This window comes from Prunus persica, chromosome G2 (genome assembly GCF_000346465.2).
Source record: "Prunus persica cultivar Lovell chromosome G2, Prunus_persica_NCBIv2, whole genome shotgun sequence".
In the NCBI taxonomy this organism is placed as follows: Eukaryota; Viridiplantae; Streptophyta; class Magnoliopsida; order Rosales; family Rosaceae; genus Prunus; species Prunus persica.
The window spans coordinates 1,253,030-1,278,472 of record NC_034010.1 but is presented as its reverse complement, the minus strand read 5'-3'; the positions used below and the strand labels follow the sequence as shown (position 1 = coordinate 1,278,472).

Sequence of the window (25,443 nt, the reverse complement as noted above, 5' to 3'; positions counted from 1 at the left end):
CTTGTGTTAACTGAGAAAGAATATTCCCTCGTGCTTTTTTTGATCATACCAACGAAAAAACATATTAAATAAAAGTTTTATTGTCCCTTGCATTGACCAACCAGCTCACCATACGAGTCATTCTATAATGAGGGCCTTATATATGACCCTTAGGTGAGATCATATCGCTTAATTGTTGGATTAAGCTAACCAATTTGATCTAACAGTTAAAAAATATGACCTCACTTAAGAACCATATATAAGGCCATTATTATAGAATTCTTGCCCACGATTATTGTTGCCTAGTAAACGGGCTCAAAAAACACGAAAATAGCCCAAATAACAATGAAGAAAATCGTACCAAGAAATAATACAAATCAATCCTATCATTAGTTTAGGACAATTTCCATTTACTTGTCAGAATGAAAGAAAGATTTTCTTCTAATAACGATTATAGCACAAATATATACAGGCCTAATACAATGAAAGAACCAAACCAACAATAGCAAAACAAAACAAAAAAAGAGCTTCCAGTTTTTCAAGTTTCAGAAGCAAGTCTATAAGACACCGCATTCCCTGCGAAAGACAAACCAGATGCTATCTATTTATTATGGTGATGATTAGAACACTATTAGATTGTTGCTGTATTCAAATTACAAACAAGAACACTATGCCAAACGTAGCTGTTCTATTGTCTCTGCCTCTTCTAGTTGACTTTGAAACTGTCTGCCTCCCAAATTGCACATGCTAAAAACCTTTCTATGTAAAAGGCAAAACAATTCAGCATTTCATGGCCCTCCACAAATGATTTCATATTTAGATATTCTTCAACCTGCCTCAGGTATAGGTTTCACTTTGCTTTCTGTCAGTGAGTGTGATTACCACTGCAGCTTGACAAAATTTTTACAACTCAAATGATCCAGCTGACCTATAATTCAGAACTCAACTATCACTTTAGTCAAATTTTATCCCCTTCCATTATGTTTGATGGCATTGGCAATTTGGAGGAGTGAGGGCAGCCCTTAACTAGCAAACATCAAGGAAACATTCCCTCAAGAAACTCATCAAAGTCGTCATCATCATCATCAGCTCTATGTTCACTAGTAGAGATTGAAGCCTTTTTCGCTGCAACAAAATTTCTAACCGGTGTAAGCTACAGTTATGAGTATGGAATAAAGAATGATGTCTCAGCTTTACAGCCATGTTAAATGTGTTTCCTACGGTCTATTGAAAAAAGGCTATCCTCCTTGACCAAAAAAATGCAAAGGGCCAATAAAGATGCATGATAAAAACATTTTTTTATTTAAAAAAGATAAAAGCCACAATCTGAAGAAAGATATTCGATCGTTTGCAATCTGCATGTACACAATGTCATCTCAGCATGTAAACTTACTAGTATTTGAAAAATATGTATACATAGAAATCCATCCAAACCTTTACTCCTTTCTTTGTTTCCCTCATTGTCAGTATCATCATCATCATCATCATCATCCCCTGACCGACTCCTGCAAGTAGAGTATCAGTTAGCTTTTGTACAGTCTAATAGCAAAAATCAGATTACCCTTACTAAAAGAAGCCCCCCAAAAAAGGAAGAGTCCTATGTGAAAAAGACGCAAATCAAGCTGATACCTCTTTCTTCTGTTCACTTCCTTCTTTTCTTTTTCCAGTTGCTCTTTCTCTTTCCGTCTTTTGTAATGAAGCTTTTCTGAACATCTGTTAGGAACCGTTAACATCAAAGGGCATACAATCAGACCAAGTCATTTTAAATAGAACAAATCAATCAAGAATGCAGACCGAGTGACATATAGTGACACAGGGCACCACTGAAGGAATTGACAAAAGACATTAAAAAATAATAATAATAAAACAAAGAGGGTCTAAAGTAAATTTTAATAATTATAAGCAAATGAAATTTGATTTATTGCAGCATAACACATGATGAATTTTATCTAATGAGAACTAACAACAGAAAATACAGAAAGAACCTAAAACAGTATTAGTAAACACTGACTACCTCTCACAAGTTACCAATTTGACAAGGGCTTGTTTGTTTTCTCCAGCTTCAAAATAAGAAAAGTTCACCTGCAAAATAACATTCAAAACAATTAAGCCACAAATTTTTTACAAGTGGCGTAAATATAGTTAAAAGATGCAGGAAAAGTTATCTATCCTAGTCCAGGAGCTTAAACACTAAAAATAAATAACATATATTTTGAGATTTAAAATAGACGTTCAGAGCTGATGAATTTTTTTTGTAAATATTAATGTCATACGGTAGGTCATCTTACCAAAACTATTGATGAAAATTTTGAGAGAGAGAGGCCTACTCCTACATGACATGAAATGCACAACTACCAGCTCGCCTTTTCAAATAAGTCAATAAATTTTGCACCCCATTAAATACTTAAAGATCAATCATCATGACTAATTAGTAGACACTTGCCTCATAGCTTGCTAAACCATCTTTTACATCACAATGTTTGTTACCACATACGAACTGCCCTGTCAGAAAATAATATCAAGTCAATTCTAAACTCCAGCTCCATTCCCTTTCGGAGACTCATTACGAATAAGATGATACATCATAAACACTGAAAGGTAAAAGTTAAGTCAAACAGGGTCGGCCTAGGAGTTTTTAGTTTGCATATGGCCATTTTTTTTTCTCTTGGAAGTGGAAGGCCCTCTCTTTTTCTTTTGGCTTCTTGAGAATAAAGAATTTGAACGAGTCAGGCGGAGGGGAGAAGAATGAAGGAGTGTAGGGAACTTAACATCTCTTTGATTACAGAAGCCAAATTGGCTATTGTTATCATACAAGGCAATAGTATGGTGGCATTTCAACTACTTTATGCAAGAGAATTAATTTTGACGAACTCAAAAACTGTGGGTTTTCCAAACGAAGGAAACCAAATTACTTTGAAATTTTGAATGACACATGTGAAAGTTCAGGCCAAAATTTAATTCTGCAAGATGTGGCATTCTACTTACATTTTAGAAGGTCGAAGATCCACATGCTCTACTTAGATTATAATTTAATATAAATAAAAATTAATCATAGCTATATTTTAATTAACTGTTATTTAATATAAATAAATAATGATATGAACTAATATTACTCATTCTGATTTGATATAAGAATGAATGGAAAATTTCTGATTAGCATAAGAGAATGCACATGGCATCAGAGATAAGCATTTTATTGTGCATATAAGAGAAATACTATAAGAATGAAACTACAATTGAAAGAGATTCCGGTGGTGACAAAATCACATTTTGTGCAATAACAGTGAAAATGGCAGGTGAAAGGGTATTTTACAACATGTAAAACGGCCAGCCAAAACAAAGTCTTGATAACCAGACTTGTGATATTAAAAGTGATAATACAGATAATGGGTATAGTCATGAAAGATAATGTAATTTTTTATGCCTGAGATTATAATGATGATTCTGGTCAAAGTCTGTCTCTATTTTTCGTACTCTAAAAAAAAGGTGGTCAAAAGTCCATGGGCTTCACCTTTACATCATTCAGATCAGTTGGTGATTACTGTTTGTTTTCATTGTGAGATTTTCTTTGAGATCCACAATCCCATTTGGATTTTTATTTTTGAGATCCACAATCCCATTTGGATTTTTATTTTTATAGGAAATTGAATCAAGTCTTAAAAGGGTTAGGGGTGTTGCTTCTTCCCACTCCTTTCAAGAAATTCCTCTTTTGGGTATATCCAACAACATTTCCATTTTTTAAAATCTTATCATGTTTCAGTGTTTACAGATTCCCCCAATGTTTAGTAATTGTTGCCCCATAGGTGTCCTACTGAATTTTTTAAATGAAATCATCTAATTCTCTATTTCATTATCTTATACATATTCTTTTCCCTTTTTTTTAATTTACAAAATTGTCAACTTCATATTTGAATCAAACAATTCTGCATCCTAGTTTTCACAAACTTGGTTTAATTAACAAGCACTAACTAAAACTGGGCAACTACAACATAGTATCTTCCAGGGTTTTTTTTTAATTTTTTTTACTGATCCTTCAAAAGAAAGATCTACTCACTACCAACAATCTTGGAAAGAAATATCAACTTCGACTGTATACTCAATGAACAAGAATCTTGAGACTTTAGAGAGAGCAAGAGAACATATTTGTTTAAGTAACTAAGAGAAGTTAGATGATAGGGGTATCTTTGTAGTCAATGAAGAGAATAACATTACCTTTACCAGATACAACTTCCTTTTCTGTCCTCCACCTCAGACCAATCTAAAGAGAGAATTGTGGGAAATCAGAAAACGTTCTTTTTAACACAATATGGCTTGGTATACATTATAACATTCAATACTCCATCCAATTACCCAAAAAAAAAAAAAAAGATCTTCGGAATTTTTTTTTTGTATCGATGTAACTACTGACCTTACCACTCTTGTAATGTGACATGTCCGCTATGCAGTATCTTGAATAAATTTAAGGCATCCAAAGGCTAAACAAGTTGATATAAATTTCAATATTCAAACCAATTACAGGAAAATAGCACCAGTTTGCAAAGGATACTCTTTAAACAGCTTGTCATAGTATCGCTTAACCAGCCTTTGTTCCCAAGAGCGGTCCATATCATCTTCCTCGGATCTTATGAACCTAGCATAAACAAATGATACCAAGAAGTATGAATGTTAAAAATGCAGGTGCAACCTACCACATGAAAGAACATGGATTACAGCTTACATACCGATACCCTTCTCTTAGGGTGTCTTGATCAGTTTTGACTGGCAGCTTGACATGTGAAGATTCTTCTCTACCATAAAAGCTAACTGCAACATAAAGTATTCATCAAGATGTGCTATAACTGCAAGAGGAAAATGCAGTGGTATTGATAACTACTATCCAATTGCCAAAGCTGAACTATAAAGAAACAACCAATTGGAGCCTCAGCCATATGGTAAAATCCAATTTGTGCCTCAAATAAACAGGATTAAATGATAAAAGTAAAAAAAAAATTACACAGTATTGAAACCAGATACAAAGTTGTGCATACACTACAGTCAACAAGAAATAAGAAAAAAAATACACAAAAACAGTCCTATTCAAGTCCCAGAAACAACACAATGGAATTTGGATTAAGAGAGAAAAAATATTCACATTGATAAAGTGGAAAGCTTAAAAGGTAAAGCAATACATGTAGATGAACAAAAAACTTACAGAACAAAATTGTAAACACTAAAATGGCAATAAAAATGAAGCTTCCAGCCAGCAGCTATCATGGCTTTTAAAAATCTAATAACTCCAAAGTCTAGCAATAAGAAGCTACCTTCCCAAGGATCCAGTAGCTTACATTGTTTACATGGTTTATTCAAACAAACAAAAAAAAAACAAAAAACAAAAAACAAAAACCAACGATTTGAAGTATGATATATGTACTTGTATGGACAACTGTAGCCTCCCTTCCTTCTAAGTGGAGGAGACTGTTCATCATCCATTTGCTTTAGGACATTAGGATTCAACAAATAAAGAGCTCACTATTTGTGCATGCTTCCTTAATGTCCTTCCTTAACAAAAACTTAGCTTCAAATGATGCATACATGTATCATTCGAAGTTCCAAAATTGCCATTTCTTCAGGGATTTTCATTATACCAACGCCAAAATGATACTAGTTAAGAAAATTGGATTGAAAAATCGAACCGTAATCTTTAACAAACTTTTTGTGACGGTCGTAAGCGTTGAGGCCAAGAATGTGAGCCTGGTACTGCCTGAAACCCCAAAAGAAAAAATATTGAATCAAAAAATTCAACGGAAAATTGATCAGAGAGAGAAAGTTAAAGAGGGAGAACGGTACTGTTTTCTCGCTTCTCTGTCGAAGATTGCAGATTTTAAAGACCCAAACGACGCCATAGTTTCTATTTCGTTGTTGTTGCGTGTGCTTCAGTGAACCCTAAACCCTAATTCACACTATATGAATCCAACTCCAAGTGACGGGGCCAGAAGGAGCTTTCAAGCGGCTCGATCGCCGAGAACCTATTAGGAGGCGGACGGAAGACACTCTACGAAACAAAGGCCTGTCCTTTTTGCCCTCCCCGCTACTGCTTTTTCTCTTGGCAAATACTTCGGCTCATTACTTTCTTATTGACAAATAACATTTTGATATTCCTTCCTTTAAGTAAATAAAAAATTAACTAATTGTTGTTGCTATTTTACGACTCATGTAAAAATAAAAAATAAAAACCATTTCCTTAGGGTGGTGATTTTCCCACTCCCTTTTTATCCACTTACATTCCCTTTTATTTTTTAATATTTTTTACTATAAGATAAAAGGGAGTGTAAGTGAACAAAAGAGAAGTGAGAACATACAATTTTAAAAAAATAGAGTGTAAGTGGATAAAAGAGGAGTGGGAAAATCAGTACCCTTTCCTTATTCTAAATTATTGACATTTAATTTTTAGTTCATTTACAATGTGGTCTAGTAATTTGATTAGGCATTTTCGCTTTAAAAAAAATATGTGATACTTAAATATTCTCAAAATAGGCTCGTAATAAAAACAATCATTGATATTGATACTTCCATACGTGAGTTACATAAATGACAAAGAGGAAGAAGTAAAAGAGAGAGGATTGCCTTAAATTTGGGTTGAGACTTGAGAAGTTTCTATGCGTGTTCGACTCATAAGAGAAAGAGACGATTGATGAACGAGAGAGGCGATTGGGGCATCTGAAGTGGTTGTGATTACATGCAATGGGGTGCACCGTAGCTTAGATTTGTACCCACAAACAAGTTGCCACGTGATCAATGCGGTTTGACGACTCCAGGGTTTCTGAGATATTAGATCGCATCAGTTTGATCAGATGTAATAACTAATTTATATTTTATTAAAAAAAAAATCGGTGGTTCAGCTTGGCCCATTTTTGTGCACCAATGCCCATCTCTTATTATTGTTTAGGCTTATTATCACAAAACGTTCCTAAGGTTTATAAAACTATCAGACTGCATCCTTTATGTTTTTTTGTGTCATTCGTGGTCCTCAAGATTAACATGTGTAATCACAAATGGTCCTTGCCGTTAGGTTCCGTCAAACACTCCGTTAGTTTGCTGATGTGGCATAAATATATATGTCACAAAACATCCCTGAGGTTTACCCACCTATTAGAAATGGTCCCTACGAAATTTTTTAATTTTTTATATTTAAAATTCATAAAATTTTGGTTTTCTTTTTAAAATTTTTTGAATTTTAAATTATTTAAAAATACATATCATATTTTAAATACATGTGGCACTATATTATTGTAATGTGGGCTCCATATATATGCCACATCAACAAACTAATGGAGTTTTTAAAAAATTCATAAAATTTAAAAATGAAAAAACTAAGGGTTTAGGGTTCATAAATGGTCTTCAAGATTAAAATCCTTCTATAAATGGTTTTTTCATTTATAAATAATTTTAAAAAGAAAACTAAAATTTTATGAATTTTAAATTAAAAAAAATTTAAAAAATTCTTAGGGACCATTTGTGATAAGTGTGTGAACCTCAGGGATGTTTTGTGATACATATATATTTATGCCACGAAAAAACCTTGGGGATTACGAGTGACACAACCTTGGGGATCACGAATGACAAAAAAAAAAACATTAAGTATACAATCTGATAGTTTCATAAACCTTAAGGACGTTTTGTGATAATAAGCCTATTGTTTATCCAACACATTTATATCAACCATTCAATACCAATAACTAAAGTCCCTAAATTCTTTTGATTTGATGACATGATTTTTTTAAATAAAAATATCTCTATCTCCAAGGCCAATATGTTTTTTTACAACTATTGTTCAACTTATAATATGAAGTTACCTTTGAATTTGATGTATGTATGAGAATGTAAACTTCTTGATTGTATGAAAATGACCAAACTAAACCGATCACTAAAAAGATTGATTTAGTTATATTATGCTATTAGGTTGAGGATTGAACCAAACCAATTCGAATTGTGATGTTTCATTGGCTTAATGTACAGTTTGAGACTTAAAACTTAACCAAACCGTTGTGCTCACCTCTCCTTCACAACACATACTTATCGTATGTTTATGAGCTAGAAGGAACAAGACTCGTTGGCATATGTTTGAAAATGATAGATGAATAACATTTTTATGCATTAATTAGTTCTTGGTGGGGATATTCTATTTCCAATGTTGTTGGAAATAAAGGTCACAAATTTGAATGATCTCTTCCCAGTTGACTAAATGAAAAAGAACATAACATTGCGCTAACCCGTTTGATGCACGTTTAAATTTTACTTCTCTAATTAAATTTTATCGTTTTGACTAGTTTGAATAATCTCTTCTTTATGTTTTGATCAATTTAGCAAAAGCATCTCCTTCACCACCTCACAAGAGCCAAGACATTGTTTTTATTTGTCGACTCATTTTATGCCATTTTCGACATTTATTACTAGTATTTTTTAAGCACTTGAACTTGATATAGTTGATGTGGCCCATACAATAGTTTATATGATCGGTTAGCCAATTGACTCACTAACAAGAAATTATAATGGAGTGGTTACATACCATTTAAAAATGTATGTGAGAGTGTTTTCATAGATATATGTGCATGTTAAAGGCTATAACAAAGTACATGATGGGTTAATTAACCCATTTAAAATAACATTTTCCATAATATTTATAATATATAATTACTTAAATATTGTAAGTGTGTAATGATAATTATTTTTCTTTTATAAATGATATTGGAGAAAGGAGATTCTAACACAAAATTTTGAGTGTTCGAGTGTAGAATATACACTTTTAACCACTTGAGTTATAAGTTAGATCTCATACTATATAATGACAATTGAATTCTATTGTGAACTCTATGATAAACTTTTCGTTTTAAAACTTTCGTTTAATTTTTGTTAAAATTTCATGCAATCTATCCAAACTAAAGAACGTATTTGAAAATATCTTTGTCACCACCAAGATTTGTAATAAGAAAGTTGTAAACATCATCAATCAAGCAAGATGCTTGCATTAGAATGCCATGTTAAGATGAAATAAATAAATAAAGAATGGCGCATGTGTTTTACTTGTTAAAGAAAGCAACATTGATTGAGATTAGGGGAATTTAGCATATTGTGTATTTCATTTATTTATCATATTTTCTTTATGCATATACAGAAATGACAGATAAATCAATTGATAAAAACAGATATTGTAAAACATCTATCTTCTTCTTACCATAAACATTATATAGGAATTATTTGTATTTAAAAAAAAATTATATAGGAAAAAAGATAGGAGTGACGTTGCAGGAGCTCATTAACCATGGTAAAAAAAACTAGCACTATTGTACCGTGTGGACAACTGTACAAGCAAATCCGAAGTCTTTTTTTTTGTTCGGGCAAATCCATAGTCTTCTAAGACAGACAACAAAACACTGTCAGTAAAATAACCTCACAAGTCATCCAGCTCGGCTGTTACATGCTACAACCTAGAACTGTTTTGCGTTTACTTTTATTTCTTGTTTTGCAAATTTTATTAATTTCACATTTTTTAAACATAAAATTGCAAATTTACGAGGTAATCAGAAGATCAAATTATTGAGGTAGATGGATGTGTTTTCTCCTTTGTACAATACAACCAATGCATCTCTGTATCTAAGACTGTCGGTGGGACTTCTTTGAGTGAGAGAGTCTACAAGCTTGTAGTTGCTCTGTCTCTTTCGTCTCTCTTAAGCCATTTCCTTCTATACCAACCCATTATTATATAACCATTTACAGCTATACACGGAGTGAGACCCTTTTTAGAGAGAGAGTTGTGATTGGCATTGTGGTTTTGTCTGCTTCAGTCGATCAATAAAATCACTCCCTCCTTTTCTCTCCGTCTCTTCTCTGATCTTTGGTCTCCAAAGCAGTGAACTTGTTTTCTGGGTTTTTCAATTTCTCTCTTTTTCTGAGATCTGGTGGAGAATTGGATCGATTTGGGTTTATTTGAAAGTGGGTTCAATTGGGTTTCCTGGATTTAAAAGATTAGTGATAAAGATCGGTTCTTTTTGAGGTAAGGTATGTTTTTGTTGTTGGCGGATTTTAGCTTTGATCAGTTTTTGTTTTATCTTTATTCTTCAGCTTTATGTTGTTCTTACATTAAAGATAAGATTTGGAAATGTTCACTGTGCTGTTCTGCAGCGGATGTAACAAATTACAAACTGTTTGGTTGCCGAGAAAACCGAGGAAAAGCCGTATTTTAATTTGCCAGAGTTGAATAAACTATTCAGTGTGATTGGCTTCTTAATAATGGAAACTCCGAAGTTTCAAATTTTACTTCCCCTTGTTCTCTTCCATTTCCGAAGAAATTTTCACTTTTCAGAAGTGATCTATGGTGCAGAGATTGCTTGTTGAGTGGTGCAAAATCTGATTTCACCTTCCTTTTTACAGGTGCTTAACCCAGATCTGGGGATTTTGAAGTGGAAAAAAAGTACTGAGAGCATGTATAGATCTTGTTGAGACTTAACAAGCATTTTGATCCATTGCTCACATCTAAGCAAAGGAGAGGGTGTCAATGGAGTCAGAAGGAGAAACTGGGGTAAGTATCCCAATCATTCTATTGGTTTTGCAATTTTCCTTCTGTTCGATGAGAAATTGGGAGAAAGTAAGTTCCCCTAATGGGTGAAATGGTTGGAGTGGATACTGTTGTGATTCCAGGAGTGTGTGAAGGGACTGATATTGCAACTAATTTTGGTTGTTCACTATCACTGTCACGATCAGCACCAGTTCCATGACCATCGTCATGACAGTCATCATCATTGCATTTCACTAAATTTTGGTTATTTATGTTTAACTACTTAGGCAAAGCCCGTCAAGAGCCTGGGGGGTCAGGTCTGTCAGATCTGTGGGGATAATGTTGGGAAGACTGCAGATGGGGAACCATTCATTGCCTGCGACGTCTGTGCCTTTCCTGTTTGCAGGCCATGCTATGAGTACGAGAGGAAGGATGGGAATCAGTCTTGCCCTCAATGCAAAACCAGATACAAGAGGCACAAAGGTTAGTAAGATTCCTAATTAGTTTAATTTCTTTATTTTCCATCACGTGGAAATTTTTTTAGTGAAGTTGTTTGCTATTCCAAAATTTTCTGTTTAAGTTGATGACATCTGGATTTCTTCGATTGTGTCAATCATTAGATTTTGAGTTGATTATACATGTTACAGTCATAAATCTGTCTGAAAAAAGGCCAAACTACTTAATTTTATAGAATGTGAATTTGTGCTTATTCTATACCAATACACATGCTGAAGGATATTCCTATACAAGCAAGAGGTTTTAACTTCATTTGGAAGTTCTCTTTGGTTAATTAATGGGAAAGAACTTTTCATCACATCTTCTTGAATTATTGCTATATTGCAAGACATTGATTGTTTTTATCACGATTTTGTGGCTGTAATTACTTCATTTTGTGTGTGTGGTTGATTTTAGGAAGTCCTGCAATTCTTGGTGATAGAGAAGAGGATGGTGATGCTGATGATGGTACCAGTGACTTCAACTATACTTCAGAAAATCAAAATGAGAAGCAAAAGATTGCGGAGCGCATGTTGAGCTGGCATATGACATATGGCCGAGGAGAGGATATTGGGGCTCCAAATTATGATAAAGAGGTTTCTCACAATCATATCCCTTTACTCACCAATGGACAAGAGGTAGGCCAATACATTTGGAGGGCTATTTTGGTTCTTAATGTGGAATTTGTACTGGAATTTACCATTTCAAATTGCCAATTTTAGGTTTCCGGAGAACTATCTGCCGCATCACCAGAGCGCCTTTCGATGGCATCTCCTGGAATTGGTGCTGGAAAGCGTGCCCATCCTATTCCTTATGCATCAGATGTAAATCAATCCCGTATGTCTCTCCACATCTCTTATGTGACGCGTTCTCTGTTTCTTTCCGTAGTTTCCTGCCAATATTGTTCCAAGGTCCTTAATTATATTCTTTGTGCAGCTAATATAAGGGTTGTCGATCCTGTGAGGGAGTTTGGTTCTCCTGGGATTGGAAATGTAGCTTGGAAAGAGAGAGTGGATGGCTGGAAGATGAAGCAGGAGAAGAATGTTATTCCAATGAGCACTGGCCAAGCTACTTCAGAAAGAGGGGGTGGAGATATTGACGCCAGATCCGATGTGATTGTGGACGACTCTTTATTGTGGGTTCTGTTTCTTTTGAATTTTCTTTTTCTTTGTAGTTATAATTATCCTGCTTTTGTGTCTGGTCTTGTTAATAGTGTTTTTTTTTTTTTTTTGCCAAGACACATAAATTTAAAGTTTGTTCTTGTTTGGGAATGTAAGGTTTACTGCACCAGGACAATTTAAAATCTAATAAGAAATGGAGGGGCTAGGGGAACCTTCATTTATCAGTAGTTGTGAACAGTGTTCAAAATCTAATACAATGTCAGGTGGAGATATAGACACCAGCACTGATGTGCTTGTTGACGACTTGTTATTGTGGGTTCTGTCTTGATTGAACTGAGAATTTTTTATTGTTCTCTGTACTATAATTGAGGCTGCTTTAGTATCTGGGTTTGTTGATAGTTTTTAGCAAGGCCGAGAACCTTAAAACTTGCTACTTGTCTTGGTTACATAAGCTTTCCTGGTACATGAAAATTCAACTCTAACCTTTGTTATACCCGTAGTTGTGAACGTAGTAATCTGTAGCACAGAACTTTGCTGTATCCTAATTTAAGAACTTTGCTGTATCCTAATTTAAGTGACATGTTTTCTCCCTTGTTATCTAATAACAGTGTAGCAAGAGCTGATTTTCATATATATACTCTTTTCTATTTTGCAGGAATGATGAAGCAAGGCAGCCTCTCTCCAGAAAGGTCTCTATTCCATCATCTAGAATAAATCCTTACAGGATGGTCATTGTTCTGCGGCTTGTTATCCTCTGTATTTTCTTGCACTATCGATTAACAAATCCTGTGCCCAATGCCTACGCTCTGTGGTTAATATCAGTCATATGTGAGATTTGGTTTGCAATATCCTGGATACTCGATCAGTTCCCTAAGTGGCTCCCTGTAAATCGTGAAACATATCTTGACAGACTTTCTTTGAGGTGGGAAAAATTTCTTTGCAGTTATACCTCAGTTATATATGAGTGATAAAATGTGCCTTCAAATCTCAAGTAGCAGTGTCATTTCAGCTTTGAAGTTGTCCTTGTATTTTGAGTTTTAATTCCAATTCCATTTGGGTTTCAGATATGACCGAGAAGGAGAACCATCACAGTTAGCTGCTGTTGACATCTTTGTCAGTACTGTCGATCCATTGAAGGAGCCTCCTATGGTGACAGCAAATACTGTGCTATCTATTCTTGCAGTTGACTACCCAGTTGACAAGGTTTCCTGCTATGTTTCTGATGATGGAGCAGCAATGTTGACGTTTGAAGCTCTGTCTGAAACTTCAGAATTTGCTAGGAAATGGGTCCCTTTCTGCAAGAAGTATGCCATTGAGCCTCGGGCTCCTGAATGGTACTTTACACAGAAGATTGATTACTTGAAGGATAAAGTTCAACCATCATTCGTCAAAGATCGTAGAGCGATGAAGGTAAGTCCTCAGCATACAAATCTAAATAGCTGCTCCTTTCAGTCTGCCCCTTCAAAACAGTGCTGCTCCTTATTGATATTCTTTCCTTTTTGGTTTCAGAGAGAATATGAAGAATTTAAAGTTCGTGTTAATGGGCTTGTTGCAAAGGCCACAAAAATACCTGAAGAAGGATGGATCATGCAAGATGGTACTCCATGGCCTGGAAATAATACTAGAGACCATCCAGGAATGATTCAGGTTGCTATATATTGCGTGACAAATCTCTTTATGCTTCAGGGGCAAGCTATTGAAGTTGATACTGATTGATAGCTCATTCGGAATGCTGAAGCAAAGTTTAAATTATATGATTCCTTGTATCAGCATCATTTTGTACTAAGATTTGTGTTTATTTTGCCACCTATCAGGTTTTCTTAGGCCAAAGTGGAGGGCTCGATGCTGATGGTAATGAACTACCACGTTTAGTCTATGTTTCTCGTGAAAAGCGTCCAGGTTTCCAACATCACAAGAAGGCTGGTGCTATGAATGCACTTGTGCGTATTTTTTCTTTTTATTTTTAGAGTTAGTTTTTCTCTTTAGAATTAAGTTTGTCTCCGTCTGATGGTCAAAACAACTCTCTTGTAGGTTCGAGTATCAGCAGTCCTCACCAATGGACCTTTCTTGTTGAATCTTGATTGTGATCATTACATTAACAACAGTAAGGCCTTGAGGGAAGCTATGTGCTTTCTAATGGATCCTAACCTTGGAAAAAATGTGTGCTATGTTCAGTTTCCACAGAGATTTGATGGTATTGATAGAAATGATCGATATGCCAATCGTAATACTGTTTTCTTTGATGTAAGTTCTCCATCCTTACAGTCATCACAGAAACTAGATTTCTGTATTAAGTAGTTACAAGTCTAGCACAGTGGGTTTGCATAGCCTGATTTGTATGTTTATACATTTCCTTCTGGATTTCAGATTAACTTGAGAGGTTTAGATGGCATTCAAGGCCCGGTTTATGTGGGTACTGGATGTGTCTTCAATAGAACAGCCTTGTATGGTTATGAACCTCCTGTTAAGCCTAAGCATAAGAAAGATGGGTTTGTATCTTCACTTTGTGGGGGATCACGGAAGAAGGGTTCAAAATCAAGTAAAAAGGGCTCAGACAAGAAGAAATCAAACAAGCATGTGGATCCTACTGTGCCGATTTTCAGTCTAGAGGATATTGAAGAGGGGGTGGAAGGTAATTTAAGAATTTCTGTTTTGTGTCATTAGTAGGTGTATGGGTCGCATCTGTTTTGGGCTGTGTAAAGGGGTATTGAGTATAGTACTACAGACTGAAAGGTGATACTAATTGCCAGTCTTCTGTTTCTTTCTTAGCTTTTTACCTAATCAGTGCTTGAGTAATTTTTACTACAAAGTTGACTGAGTCATCTTTGTGGGTAGCATGTGTATATCATTTATGGGTAACATGCTATGTCTCATTTATGGCAGCATATCTGATGAACATTCTGGGTATAATGTTTCATATCAATGTCTAACTAATTGTACTGTTTTATACTTTGTTCCTTCCAAAAAGAGTGGTTTGGACTGTATAATAATGTACTTCTTTTAGTTTACATGTAGAAATGCTCATCATTAAACCCAACTGCTGTGTATTCTCTGTGTTAGCTTGTACATAATTTCATCTAATATAATTGAGGTAGTTGATTATACATCATGCCTACTTTTAGGTGGCATAATCATGGGTCAATGCTTGAAATTTGCTTGTTTTCTGTTGTGTCCGTTGTTAATTCTATTATTTGGGACTCAAAACATTTCATATGCACATTTTCAAAATCAGGTGCTGGATTTGATGATGAGAAGTCATTATTGATGTCTCAAATGAGCCTGGAAAAGAGGTTTGGTCAGTCTGCCGTTTTTGTTGCCTCCACACTGATGGAGAACGGTGGTGTTCCTCAATCTGCGACTCCAGAAACTCTTCTTAAAGAAGCTATTCATGTTATTAGCTGTGGATATGAAGACAAAACTGATTGGGGAAATGAGGTATGACATTCTTGCCAATGTATCTGTTACCTTATATGCTATCCTTTTATTTCCATTGCAACAAGGAAATAATTGCAAATGTAGTTACAAGTATCACCTTTGAAATCCAATTGTCTAGATATAAATATGTTGGCTGCGTGGAAAACTGTGGTTTTGTAAATATTGAACTACCTTGGTCTAATTTGGCATGGGTCAAATATGCCTGTATCTGTGGAGACTTGTTACACATAAGAAATTTATAGTCCTAGCGAATTCTTATAAATTTTCATATACGTTCTGATGTTCTTTCTTTTTCCTCCTCGCTTTCTGGTTATACTTTCTTATAAATTTTTAGGAGCAGTCATTCTCTTTTTTATGATGGCCTACTTTAACAAGGGCGGGCCACCAAATACAGTTCTTACTGATATCTTCAATGGACTTAGTCTGCTCATGTTGTGTATTCTCTCATCCTGAAAGCTTTTGCTATTGGGTGAAAATTTCAGTTGACCATGGTTTTCCTTTTATTTTCTGTTTCTTTTCCTCATATTTGTTCACTCTTAAGATGATGATTATCTGTCTCCCACAGATTGGATGGATCTATGGTTCTGTCACAGAAGATATTCTCACGGGATTCAAGATGCATGCCCGTGGGTGGAGGTCTATATACTGCATGCCTAAGCGCCCAGCCTTTAAAGGGTCTGCTCCGATTAATCTTTCAGATCGTCTGAACCAAGTGCTTCGATGGGCCTTGGGTTCTGTGGAAATTCTTCTTAGTCGGCATTGTCCTATCTGGTATGGTTACAGCGGTAGGCTAAAATGGCTGGAGAGATTTGCATATGTCAACACTACCATTTACCCAATCACTTCCATACCTCTTCTGATGTACTGTACATTGCCAGCTGTCTGTCTTCTTACGAACAAGTTTATCATTCCACAGGTTTGTCATCATAATTTCCTTGTGTGCTAGACTGTTCTCTCGGTCTTTGTATAATTTTTTTTCTTGTTGCCCTTCCTTATAGAGCACCCTCTGAGGCCATGTTTGAGAAGGAGGATTAGCTTGGACTAGTAAAATGCTTGGATTTCATGTGCAATCAACGAATAGTATGGGTGTTGTTTTCTAACTTGGAAGGATTAGGATGGACCATTCATAAGAGGTTCATGCCTAAACTTATCTATTAATCCCACCACTTTCAAGGGGATTAATGGGGATAAGTTTTAGACATCAATCTCATATGTGTAGTCCACCTTAATCCTCCAAGTTAGAAGACAACACCCACATTCTTCCTTGATTGCACATGAAATCTAAGCAGCATTTTACTAGTCCAAGCTAGTCCATCTAATCCTCCATATCAAACATGGCCTCAATGTAGTCTCTCTTCTCAGTACAGGGGTGCTAGTGCAACTCTACTTGTTTAAGAGTTGATAGGGTTTGTATATTGATGTACCTTTGAATATATATCTTCTGCAAGTCAATTTGCGTGTATTGTGAAAATTTATTAAAAGATGGTTGTACAGCTTCATTAATTTTTTTGGCTCATTCTGTTTGCAGATTAGCAACATTGCGAGTATATGGTTCATCTCCCTCTTTCTTTCCATCTTTGCAACTGGTATTCTAGAGATGAGGTGGAGTGGTGTTGGAATTGACGAGTGGTGGAGAAATGAACAGTTTTGGGTTATTGGTGGTGTTTCAGCCCATCTTTTTGCGGTCGTCCAAGGTCTCCTCAAAGTCCTTGCTGGTATTGACACCAACTTCACTGTCACCTCCAAGGCATCAGACGAAGACGGGGACTTTGCTGAACTCTACATGTTTAAATGGACAACCCTTCTCATCCCACCAACAACTCTCCTCATCATAAACTTGGTGGGAGTTGTTGCGGGTATATCTTATGCCATCAACAGTGGTTACCAGTCATGGGGTCCCCTCTTTGGTAAGCTCTTCTTTGCCTTTTGGGTGATCGTCCATTTATATCCCTTCCTCAAAGGTCTCATGGGACGCCAGAACCGTACTCCTACCATTGTCATCGTGTGGTCGATTCTGCTTGCTTCAATTTTCTCTTTGTTATGGGTGAGGGTTGATCCCTTTACCACACGAGTCACCGGTCCAGATGTTGAGCAGTGTGGAATCAACTGCTAGACAGAAAGACGACGTCACTTTCGTTAAATTCAAATTCAAATTTATTTTGTTCGCCCAATTAAAGCTGGAGAGGTGGGAGGAGTTAATTGTCTTATATTTTGTTCTTATCGTTCTTTCCGTCTACTGTTTGTCCATGAAGCTTACACACTGTCTGTAGATGATAGGAGGTTAAAAAAGAATATGTTTTTTTTTTATTGTAATGTAAGAAGGGTGAATTTCATGTAATACTACTTTGAACATAACTTATTTTTATGTGAGATCTGAGGACTGTCAGTGGAACAGTAATTTATTACAGTTTTAGAATTTCATGGCAACTTTGTTCTGTATTCTGAGTACCTTTTGTTCTAGTTATGCTTCAACAAATTTGCTTCACAAGCTATTTGAACTAGCCATCACTTTCTTTTTGGGTGTTATTATTATTTTTCTCTTGGGCATATAAGAAAGAAATTAAACTAGAATATCGTTTAACTTTCACGATCCCAATCGCGCATGCAAGCGTTTCATGGGCCTCTTGGTGTTTGTTTAATAATGGCGAAAGAAACCGTTTTGTGTCTTTCTAATGACTCTTACTTGAGGGGAATTTAAACTCGGGTGTAGAGTGGGAAGCACATCCGCTCAACCAACTTGGTTAAGTCCAAGTTTGTAACTTCATTCAATATATAATGAACGGTCTCACTATTAATATCACCGAGACTTTTTGTGATAAAACTTTACATTTATTGGGCTTTGTAGGTGATTAAGTTGAGAACAATATCGGTATTGCTAGTGTGTGTTCATAAGGTTTATATGTTCTTTGCGTTGCGTTGCGTTTGTTTGTTTTTTTTTCCCTTTGCTTGCTTGTCACCGATATTGCCCCAAACTTAACTACTTACAAAGCCTAGCAAGTGTGAAGTTTTATTACAAAAGGGCTCAGTGATATTAGTAGTAGAACCATTCATTTTATATTGTATTTTATTTTGTCAAATTTCTGATATGGAACTTGTATTCTTCATCCACCGCTTAATATCTTCTCCAATTTGAGGATTATTATATATCATGCGCGCGGGGATAAAAGAAGAGCTGCAAATAATTGGTTATGTGACTTTTGGTTTTTCTTATTACACATGCAACATGCTATGGCAAAACTAAGAAACTAACAAAAAGAAATGAAAGTCAGTCCCATAAACAAATAGCCGGTTTGGTCCAATCAATATAAAGTTGCAGGACGAATAAAAGAAAGGTACTGGTTTCCTGAATGGAAGACTACGATATGAAAAAAATAATTTACATGAGAAACCAAATCCTAATTACGAGTCTAGTATTACCATGCCAAGAAAATTTCCCTGTAAGTCTTCAATTACAAAAAGGAAAAAGGTAGCCGTTGGAAATCTCTCTAGCTAGAGCTAACACATAGCCCTCAATACAAATACCTCAAGACACCAAAAATCTAGTTAAGATTTGATCTTCTTCAAAAAAAAGATTGAGAAAATCTATGTGAATGAGATTTTGATATCATTCTCTAGATTTGGATCAAAATGAATATGTCTGGTCGTTGTGCTGCGTGCAAGTATTTGAGAAGGAGATGCCCTTCAGATTGCATACTCTCTCCCTATTTTCCGTCCAGTGATCCTCAAAGATTTACTTCTGTTAATAGAATCTATGGTGCCAGCAATGTTGCCAAAATGCTCCAGGTAATATTACCCATTCGACACTTCACTATTTGTAATTCTTAAAAAGCAATGGCCATGCCCCCCCGCCCTACAAAACCTTTCTATCCTTTCGATGTTTCTGCACACGGGAAAAACTTATTTATACTACCAGGGTACTACGAGTGATAATTTTTTCATATGACAATACATGATTAGTTTAGGATACTGCCACACTGACATTCCGTTATATGAAAATTCTTCTCATTAAGCATGCCATGATCATGGTGTTTAACAATCTAAAGATTTGCACTCAATTTTTGCTAATCAACTGAAAAACCAAAGATTGGAAAAGAAAAGAAAATTAATTAATGTGAAAGATAGTAAGGATAGAGTGATAGTACGATGTGGGAGGGAGAAGAGAAGGCACATTGGCAGCAAGAGATTATATTTGAGAAAGAAATGAATAGAAGGTCGTGTTCTGAAATTTTTAATGCAATATTTGTAGTAACTTTTTAAGTTTCTTTTTTCTCTTAAAATGTAAATCTATTTGAAGAGCTGAAGCTTTTTTATTTCTTTTCTTAAAAATATATTTTTCATTAACATTACCTATTGGTTTCTCGTTTTTAAATCTCTAACTGTGATTCTTATGATTAATTATCAGGAACTCATCATGCCCCATCTAAGAGCTGAAGCAGCAGAGACCTTGCGTTATGAGGCTCAGTGTAGAATACAGGATCTTATCTATGGCTGCATTGGGGTTATTTCCCAATTATACATCAACAAATACAAGATATATACAGAATGTCGATTAGCTAAAACACGTGCTGAAATTGCCCTCATGAACTCTGATGGACAAGAACCTCCTCAAGCTCAAGTTGATCAGCAGATTTAAAGTGAATTCCCCACTTAAATTTCTTGTAGCAACAAAGCAATGTCGGGCCCACCCAATTTGGTTCTTCCTCCAAAATTCCTTTTATCGATATTGTTTTGTATTACAAAAAACAAGTATTATTACCAAAATATTGAAATTGTTGTTTCATTTATGGTTAATTGTGGAGGAATAAAGATGGATAAACAAGTAATACACTTGTTATAGAGTGCCTTAGAATGATTACTTTTGAAAACAAAGAAGGCATTGGAAATTAATTAATTCTCTCTAGAGCTAGAGCTAGAGTGATTATAGAATACTATAGTAGTATGACCACGTGGTACATCTTGTACACGTGATATAATATAAGTGGATATTTATTGATATTATTCTCTAAAAGGGAGGAAAATTAACGTTGTCGTCCACCCATATTATAACATGTGTACAAGATGTATCATGTGACCATACTATCCTAATGTGCCATATTTTCCTACAAATCATCTTTGGTTGAGATGTACCAGATGGTATGTCTTTATTTTTTTGGTGGAACCGATGGTGTGCCATATGAATCAACAAAGAAGAAAATCAACAAGCGAGGTTGGCATATCTGATAAGTCCAAGAAGTGTTAGCAAATGGAAGAACCAAGCTTTGAATCTAGATCTTTAGACGTATAAATATCAACGTATTGGTATTTGGATGTGAGCAATCTTAGGCCAGTGGCAAGAATCAAATCCGACCCTCAGACAGAGAAATAAGTTTTAGGTATTTATTCTTTACTTCAATTCGTGGTAAAGTGTCTCTATATTTCTCTAATGAGAAGGAATTTTAATTATGGTCACGTCGTACATTTTGTAGGGAATCATATGCTAAAAGGGGAGGCAAGGCATATATCCTTCACTAATCTCCAAATGCTTTACTTGAGATCAAGTGTGATCCTAATTCTATTAACAATCTTTGCTTGCTAGCAACAAATTCTTTAGACTAACATAGTAGGCTAGAATCATATGCCTTACCTAACCGATGTTTACTTGAAAGATGCCAATTACAGGGACTTATATAAAGACTAGCCATTGATGATCCATTTCCACGATCACCATTTGAAACAAACACTTGAACTTAATGCAATTAATTCACCTCTGCTTTTATTCTGAATCAAGGCAATGGCAGAAGGAGTCCTCTTCAACATTGCAGAAGGAATCATTGGAAGGTTAGGCTCCCTGGTTTTGCAAGAGATTGCATTGCCTTGGGGTGTCAAAGATGAGCTCCGAAAGCTTAAGGAAAAAGTTGCCCAACTCCAAGCTGTTCTTCTTGATGCTGAGCAAAAGCAAGCCAAGGAAAATGAAGTCAAAGTGTGGCTCGAAAGCGTAGAAGATGCAGTTTATGAAGCTGATGACGTGCTCGATGAGTTTTATATTGAAGCTCGGTGGAGACAAATGGTGCCTGGAAATAATAAAGTGTCAAAGCAGGTATGCATCTTCTTCTCTAGCTCAAATCAGCTTGTTTTTGGGCTGAAAATGGGTCATAAGATAAAAGATCTTAACAAGAGACTTCATGAGATTTCCTCGAATAGAACATTTGGTCAGTTAGAAAGGAATCGTGAAGATGTAGAATTTGTAAGAAGAGAGAGGGTCAGTCACTCATTTGTCCCGGAGGGTAAAATAATAGGGAGAGATGTAGAAAAAGGAGAAATTATTCAACTTTTGTTGGATTTGGATCCCATCTCTACAAAGAACACAGAGAATGTGTCCACCATTTCCATTGTGGGATTTGGAGGAATGGGAAAAACTGCACTTGCCCAATTCGTATTCAACGATGAAAAGGTTCAAAAGCATTTTGAGCCGAAAATGTGGACATGTGTCTCTAATTCATTTCAGTTGGATACACTTGTTCAGAAAATCCTAAAAACTGACATGTTCGACATGGATCAGTTGCAAAATGAGCTTAGGAAGAAGATCGATGGGAAGAGATACCTCCTTGTGTTAGACGATGTGTGGAATGATAATCGTGAAAAATGGCTTGCCTTAAAAGACTTGTTGATGGGCGGTGGAAAAGGTAGTAAAATACTAATAACTACTCGTAGTGAAAAAGTTGCAAAAATAACCGACACATCTCAACCATATAACTTAAGGGGTTTAAGTGAAGAGCAGTCTTGGTATTTGTTTAAGAAAATGGCATTCCAAGAAGGAAAAGAGCCAGAGAGTTCAACCATTAAGGCGATTGGGGAGGGGATTGCTAGAAAATGTCAGGGGGTTCCTCTTGCTATAAGAACCATAGGACGGATGTTGTACACTAGAGATCCAGAAACTGAGTGGTTGGCTTTCAAGAATAACAAGCTTTCAACAATAAGGCAAGAAGAAAATGATATTTTACCAACACTTCAGCTGAGTTATGATGTTCTCCCATCACATTTGAAACATTGTTTTGCTTATTGTAGTTTGTTCCCGCCTGATTATGAGATTCCCGTAGTGAAATTAATTAAGTTGTGGGTGGCACAAGGGTTCGTTAAGTCTTCAAATCCTAATGAGTGCTTGGAAGATGTTGGTTATGAATATTATAACGAACTAGTTTGGAGATCTTTTTTCCAAGAAGAAGAAAAAGATGAGTTTGGTATAATAAAAAGCTGTAGAATGCATGATCTCATGAATGAACTTGCTGTTAAAGTGGCAGGGGAGGGAAGCACAATAATAGATCGCAATAAGACTGATTTTGATGCAAAACGTCTTCTTCATGTATCTTTCAATTTTAATGAACTTCTTGTTAAAGTGGCAGGGGAGGGAAGCACAATAATAGATCGCAATAAGACTGATTTTGATGCAAAACGTCTTCTTGATGTATCTTTCAATTTTAATGTTGCTTCGTCGGAATGGAAAATACCAACATCCTTGCTGGAATCAAATAAGCTAAGGACTTTTCTTTTCCTAAGAAAGGGGTGGGGGATGTCATTCCATAAGTCATTTTGTGCTATAATTGCTTCAAATTTTAAGTCATTGCGTATGTTGAGTTTGAATGAATTGGGAGTTACGAAATTGCCAAAATGTCTTAGGAAAATGAAACATTTAAGATATCTTGATCTTAGTGGAAATCCCATTAAGAGACTTCCAAATTGGATAGTGAAACTTCAAAATTTGGAAACACTAGATCTCAATAGTTGTCTGTTGCTTGTGGAATTGCCTAGAGATATTAAGAAATTGATCAACTTGAGGCATCTCATTTTGGCAAATTGTGACAACTTGGCTTGGATTCCTCGTGGATTGGGTGAATTGACTCGTCTTCGAACTTTGAATAATTTTGTTTTGAGTGAAAACAAATCCATGTTGAGGGATAGTGCAGGACTCAGTGAGTTAGGGAAGCTAAAGAATTTAAGAGGAGAGTTGGAAATCAAAAATTTGAGGTGCGAGCAAAATATAATGTCAGAATTGAATTATGATTGTGCAGTTTTGAAGGAGAAACGGCATCTCTATTCGTTGACTTTATATTGGAAAAGAGAAAATAATGATGCGGAGGAGAGTGATGTAATTATAAAGTCAATGGAAGCGCTGCAGCCCCATTCGAGTCTAAAAGAGTTAGGCGTGCACGGATACCCGGGTGCAAGGCTTGCGAGTTGGTTTCATTCTCTCACAAATATTGTTAATCTCACATTGTTTGACTGTTATAGATTCCAACATCTTCCACCGTTGGATCATTTACCTTTTCTTAAGTGTCTTGATCTTCACGGGTTAAGGAATTTGGAGCACATATCTGCAGAAGACAAGGTCAAGGGCTTCGCCGGTGATGTGATGATGATGTCAGCTGCTTCTCCATCGACGACCTTCTTTCCCTCCTTAGAGAGTCTTCATCTAATTGATTGCCCTAATCTCAAGGGATGGTGGAGGAATGAAACAGCTTCAGCTTCAGCTTCTTCATTTCCTTGTCTTTCTTTTTTATCTATATATCGTTGTCCTAACCTAACTTCCATGCCGCTGTACCCAAATCTTGATGAACTGTGGTTACATAAATGCAGCTGGAAGGTCCTTCCCTCCTCCTTTGTTTCCTCTTACAAATTAAAATCTCTGGTGATTAGGGGCGTTGAGGATATAGAATATGTGCCAGAAGAAGGGATTGGAAACCTCACATTACTTGAGGAGCTTGAAATTGAACATTGTCCTAATTTGGTATCACTACCAGATCAAGGGATGGGTCGCCTCATCTCCTTACAGAGACTGCGTATTTCAAATTGTCCTAATTTGGCATCACTCCCAGAAGGGCTTCGTTGCCTCGTCTCATTAAAAAGGTTGATAATTGAGAGTTGCCCCATCTTAAAGCAAAGATGCCAGAAAGAAACAGGTGAGGACTGGTCCAAGATTGCTCACATCCCAGAGTTATTCATTGGTGCGTTTTTCTAACTAATTTCTTTCTTTTGCATTCACACTTTCATTCAAACGGCAACCAACCTCAACTTGTTCATTTTCTTCTTTTTCAGATTGAGGTTATGAATTTTAAGGGTTGGTTCAGTGGAGATTGGATCCCCACTAAAAACTCTTATGGCTTGATTGTGATTGTGCAACAGCAGGTCACCAAAAATGTGGTAGGTATGTATTAGATGATGACCCCTTGATCCTAACATTGTTTTGTTGTTGGTATGTTCACATGATAATAACATTCGGTTCTGTTTCTTATTTTTCTTTTATGGATATGCAGTGATTAAAAGAAGAAACTGATTAGGCATTCTGGCTTTGATCATACAAGTGACTCAGTTGTACTTGTAACTCTCAAATTTCCTTATGGCTTTTGACATTGTGAAAGCAGTTTGTATTTTGTCATGATGGCTGATATTTATGAATTAAATTTCAGATTCATCTGCCAAGAATGAGGTTAATTCCCTTCAGTATTCATCTTTTGGTTGTACTTTAGTTAATGATTGAGTGATAATTTGGTTGTTTAAATTAAGAGATGTTAACATTCATCTTGTTAATTAATTCAATTATCGTTTTCATACAAAAAAATATGAAAACTCGTCGTGAACAACTATAATTTGTAATGTTGTTTAATCCATAAATTGTGAATGATAAAATCAACCCCTAGATGTGGATCGGAAGAGAATATTTAAAGAACTTGCCAGCAGCACCCTTCTCTCCCTCCCTAGATAGCAACTCATTCTATGCTGCGGAGAAAATGCCTCCTCCCTGGCGGATTCATACCGCACCGGTATCACTGATTTGAACCATAACAAAAGTACAATGACAACAGAAGATAGCGGTCAAAGCATACTTGCTAAAGAATAAAAGCATAAAGA

The 25,443-nt window shown here is 35.8% G+C and overlaps 4 protein-coding genes across 6 annotated transcripts; 3 read left to right on the top strand and 1 right to left on the bottom strand.

Annotated features, from left to right (window-relative positions):
- On the bottom strand, positions 348-6,105 carry LOC18785075 (protein FRA10AC1). 2 transcript variants are annotated; one of them, XM_020558400.1, is made up of 11 exons: positions 5,806-6,105; positions 5,652-5,719; positions 4,701-4,782; positions 4,526-4,609; positions 4,388-4,427; positions 4,192-4,237; positions 2,423-2,481; positions 1,994-2,061; positions 1,609-1,692; positions 1,373-1,484; positions 348-1,104 (listed from the first exon to the last, which is right to left on the bottom strand). In XM_020558400.1, the coding sequence occupies exons 1-11, from the start codon at positions 5,859-5,861 to the stop codon at positions 1,006-1,008; spliced, it is 798 nt and encodes a 265-aa protein (XP_020413989.1). In that variant the 5' UTR covers positions 5,862-6,105; the 3' UTR covers positions 348-1,005. The 2 variants fall into 2 exon arrangements, with proteins under 2 accessions (XP_020413989.1, XP_020413990.1); XM_020558401.1 differs by having other exon boundaries at positions 1,414-1,484; positions 5,806-6,104.
- LOC18785035 (cellulose synthase A catalytic subunit 3 [UDP-forming]) lies at positions 9,577-18,000 on the top strand. Of its 2 annotated transcripts, none has more exons than XM_020558244.1 (15): positions 9,577-10,014; positions 10,387-10,534; positions 10,798-10,993; positions 11,423-11,643; positions 11,728-11,842; positions 11,942-12,140; positions 12,782-13,048; positions 13,191-13,536; positions 13,636-13,773; positions 13,941-14,066; positions 14,158-14,370; positions 14,494-14,758; positions 15,359-15,561; positions 16,127-16,477; positions 17,090-17,674. In XM_020558244.1, exons 2-15 carry the CDS (start codon positions 10,511-10,513, stop codon positions 17,672-17,674), a joined length of 3,249 nt encoding a protein of 1,082 aa, XP_020413833.1. In that variant the 5' UTR covers positions 9,577-10,014; positions 10,387-10,510. The 2 variants fall into 2 exon arrangements, with proteins under 2 accessions (XP_020413833.1, XP_020413832.1); XM_020558243.1 differs by having other exon boundaries at positions 9,608-10,009; positions 17,090-18,000.
- LOC18786836 (LOB domain-containing protein 24) lies at positions 19,189-20,194 on the top strand. Its single transcript, XM_007219596.2, has 2 exons — positions 19,189-19,344; positions 19,964-20,194. The coding sequence occupies exons 1-2, from the start codon at positions 19,189-19,191 to the stop codon at positions 20,192-20,194; spliced, it is 387 nt and encodes a 128-aa protein (XP_007219658.2).
- On the top strand, positions 21,274-25,107 carry LOC109947043 (disease resistance protein RGA2-like). The gene is made up of 4 exons (XM_020556402.1): positions 21,274-22,883; positions 22,989-24,539; positions 24,631-24,739; positions 24,849-25,107. Exons 1-3 carry the CDS (start codon positions 21,332-21,334, stop codon positions 24,633-24,635), a joined length of 3,108 nt encoding a protein of 1,035 aa, XP_020411991.1. The 5' UTR covers positions 21,274-21,331; the 3' UTR covers positions 24,636-24,739; positions 24,849-25,107.

What these genes read in the sequence shown, in the direction of transcription:
- LOC18785035 (XM_020558243.1), top strand. Translation starts at nt 10,511, where the DNA reads ATGGAGTCAGAAGGAGAAACTGGG. An exon ending in CAGATACAAGAGGCACAAAG is followed by an intron (nt 10,994 to 11,422) that starts GTTAGTAAGATT and finishes GGTTGATTTTAG; the next exon opens with GAAGTCCTGCAATTCTTGGT. An exon ending in GTAATACTGTTTTCTTTGAT is followed by an intron (nt 14,371 to 14,493) that starts GTAAGTTCTCCA and finishes TCTGGATTTCAG; the next exon opens with ATTAACTTGAGAGGTTTAGA.
- LOC18785075 (XM_020558400.1), bottom strand. Translation starts at nt 5,861, where the DNA reads ATGGCGTCGTTTGGGTCTTTAAAATCTGCAATCTTCGACAGAGAAGCG. An exon ending in AAAGTTTGTTAAAGATTACG is followed by an intron (nt 4,783 to 5,651) that starts GTTCGATTTTTC and finishes TTTATGTTGCAG; the next exon opens with TTAGCTTTTATGGTAGAGAA. An exon ending in TACATATTTTTCAAATACTA is followed by an intron (nt 1,105 to 1,372) that starts GTAAGTTTACAT and finishes ATTTTGTTGCAG; the next exon opens with CGAAAAAGGCTTCAATCTCT.
- LOC109947043 (XM_020556402.1), top strand. Translation starts at nt 21,332, where the DNA reads ATGGCAGAAGGAGTCCTCTTCAACATTGCAGAAGGAATCATTGGAAGG. An exon ending in CAATAAGACTGATTTTGATG is followed by an intron (nt 22,884 to 22,988) that starts CAAAACGTCTTC and finishes ATTTTGATGCAA; the next exon opens with AACGTCTTCTTGATGTATCT.
- LOC18786836 (XM_007219596.2), top strand. Translation starts at nt 19,189, where the DNA reads ATGAATATGTCTGGTCGTTGTGCTGCGTGCAAGTATTTGAGAAGGAGA. An exon ending in ATGTTGCCAAAATGCTCCAG is followed by an intron (nt 19,345 to 19,963) that starts GTAATATTACCC and finishes ATTAATTATCAG; the next exon opens with GAACTCATCATGCCCCATCT.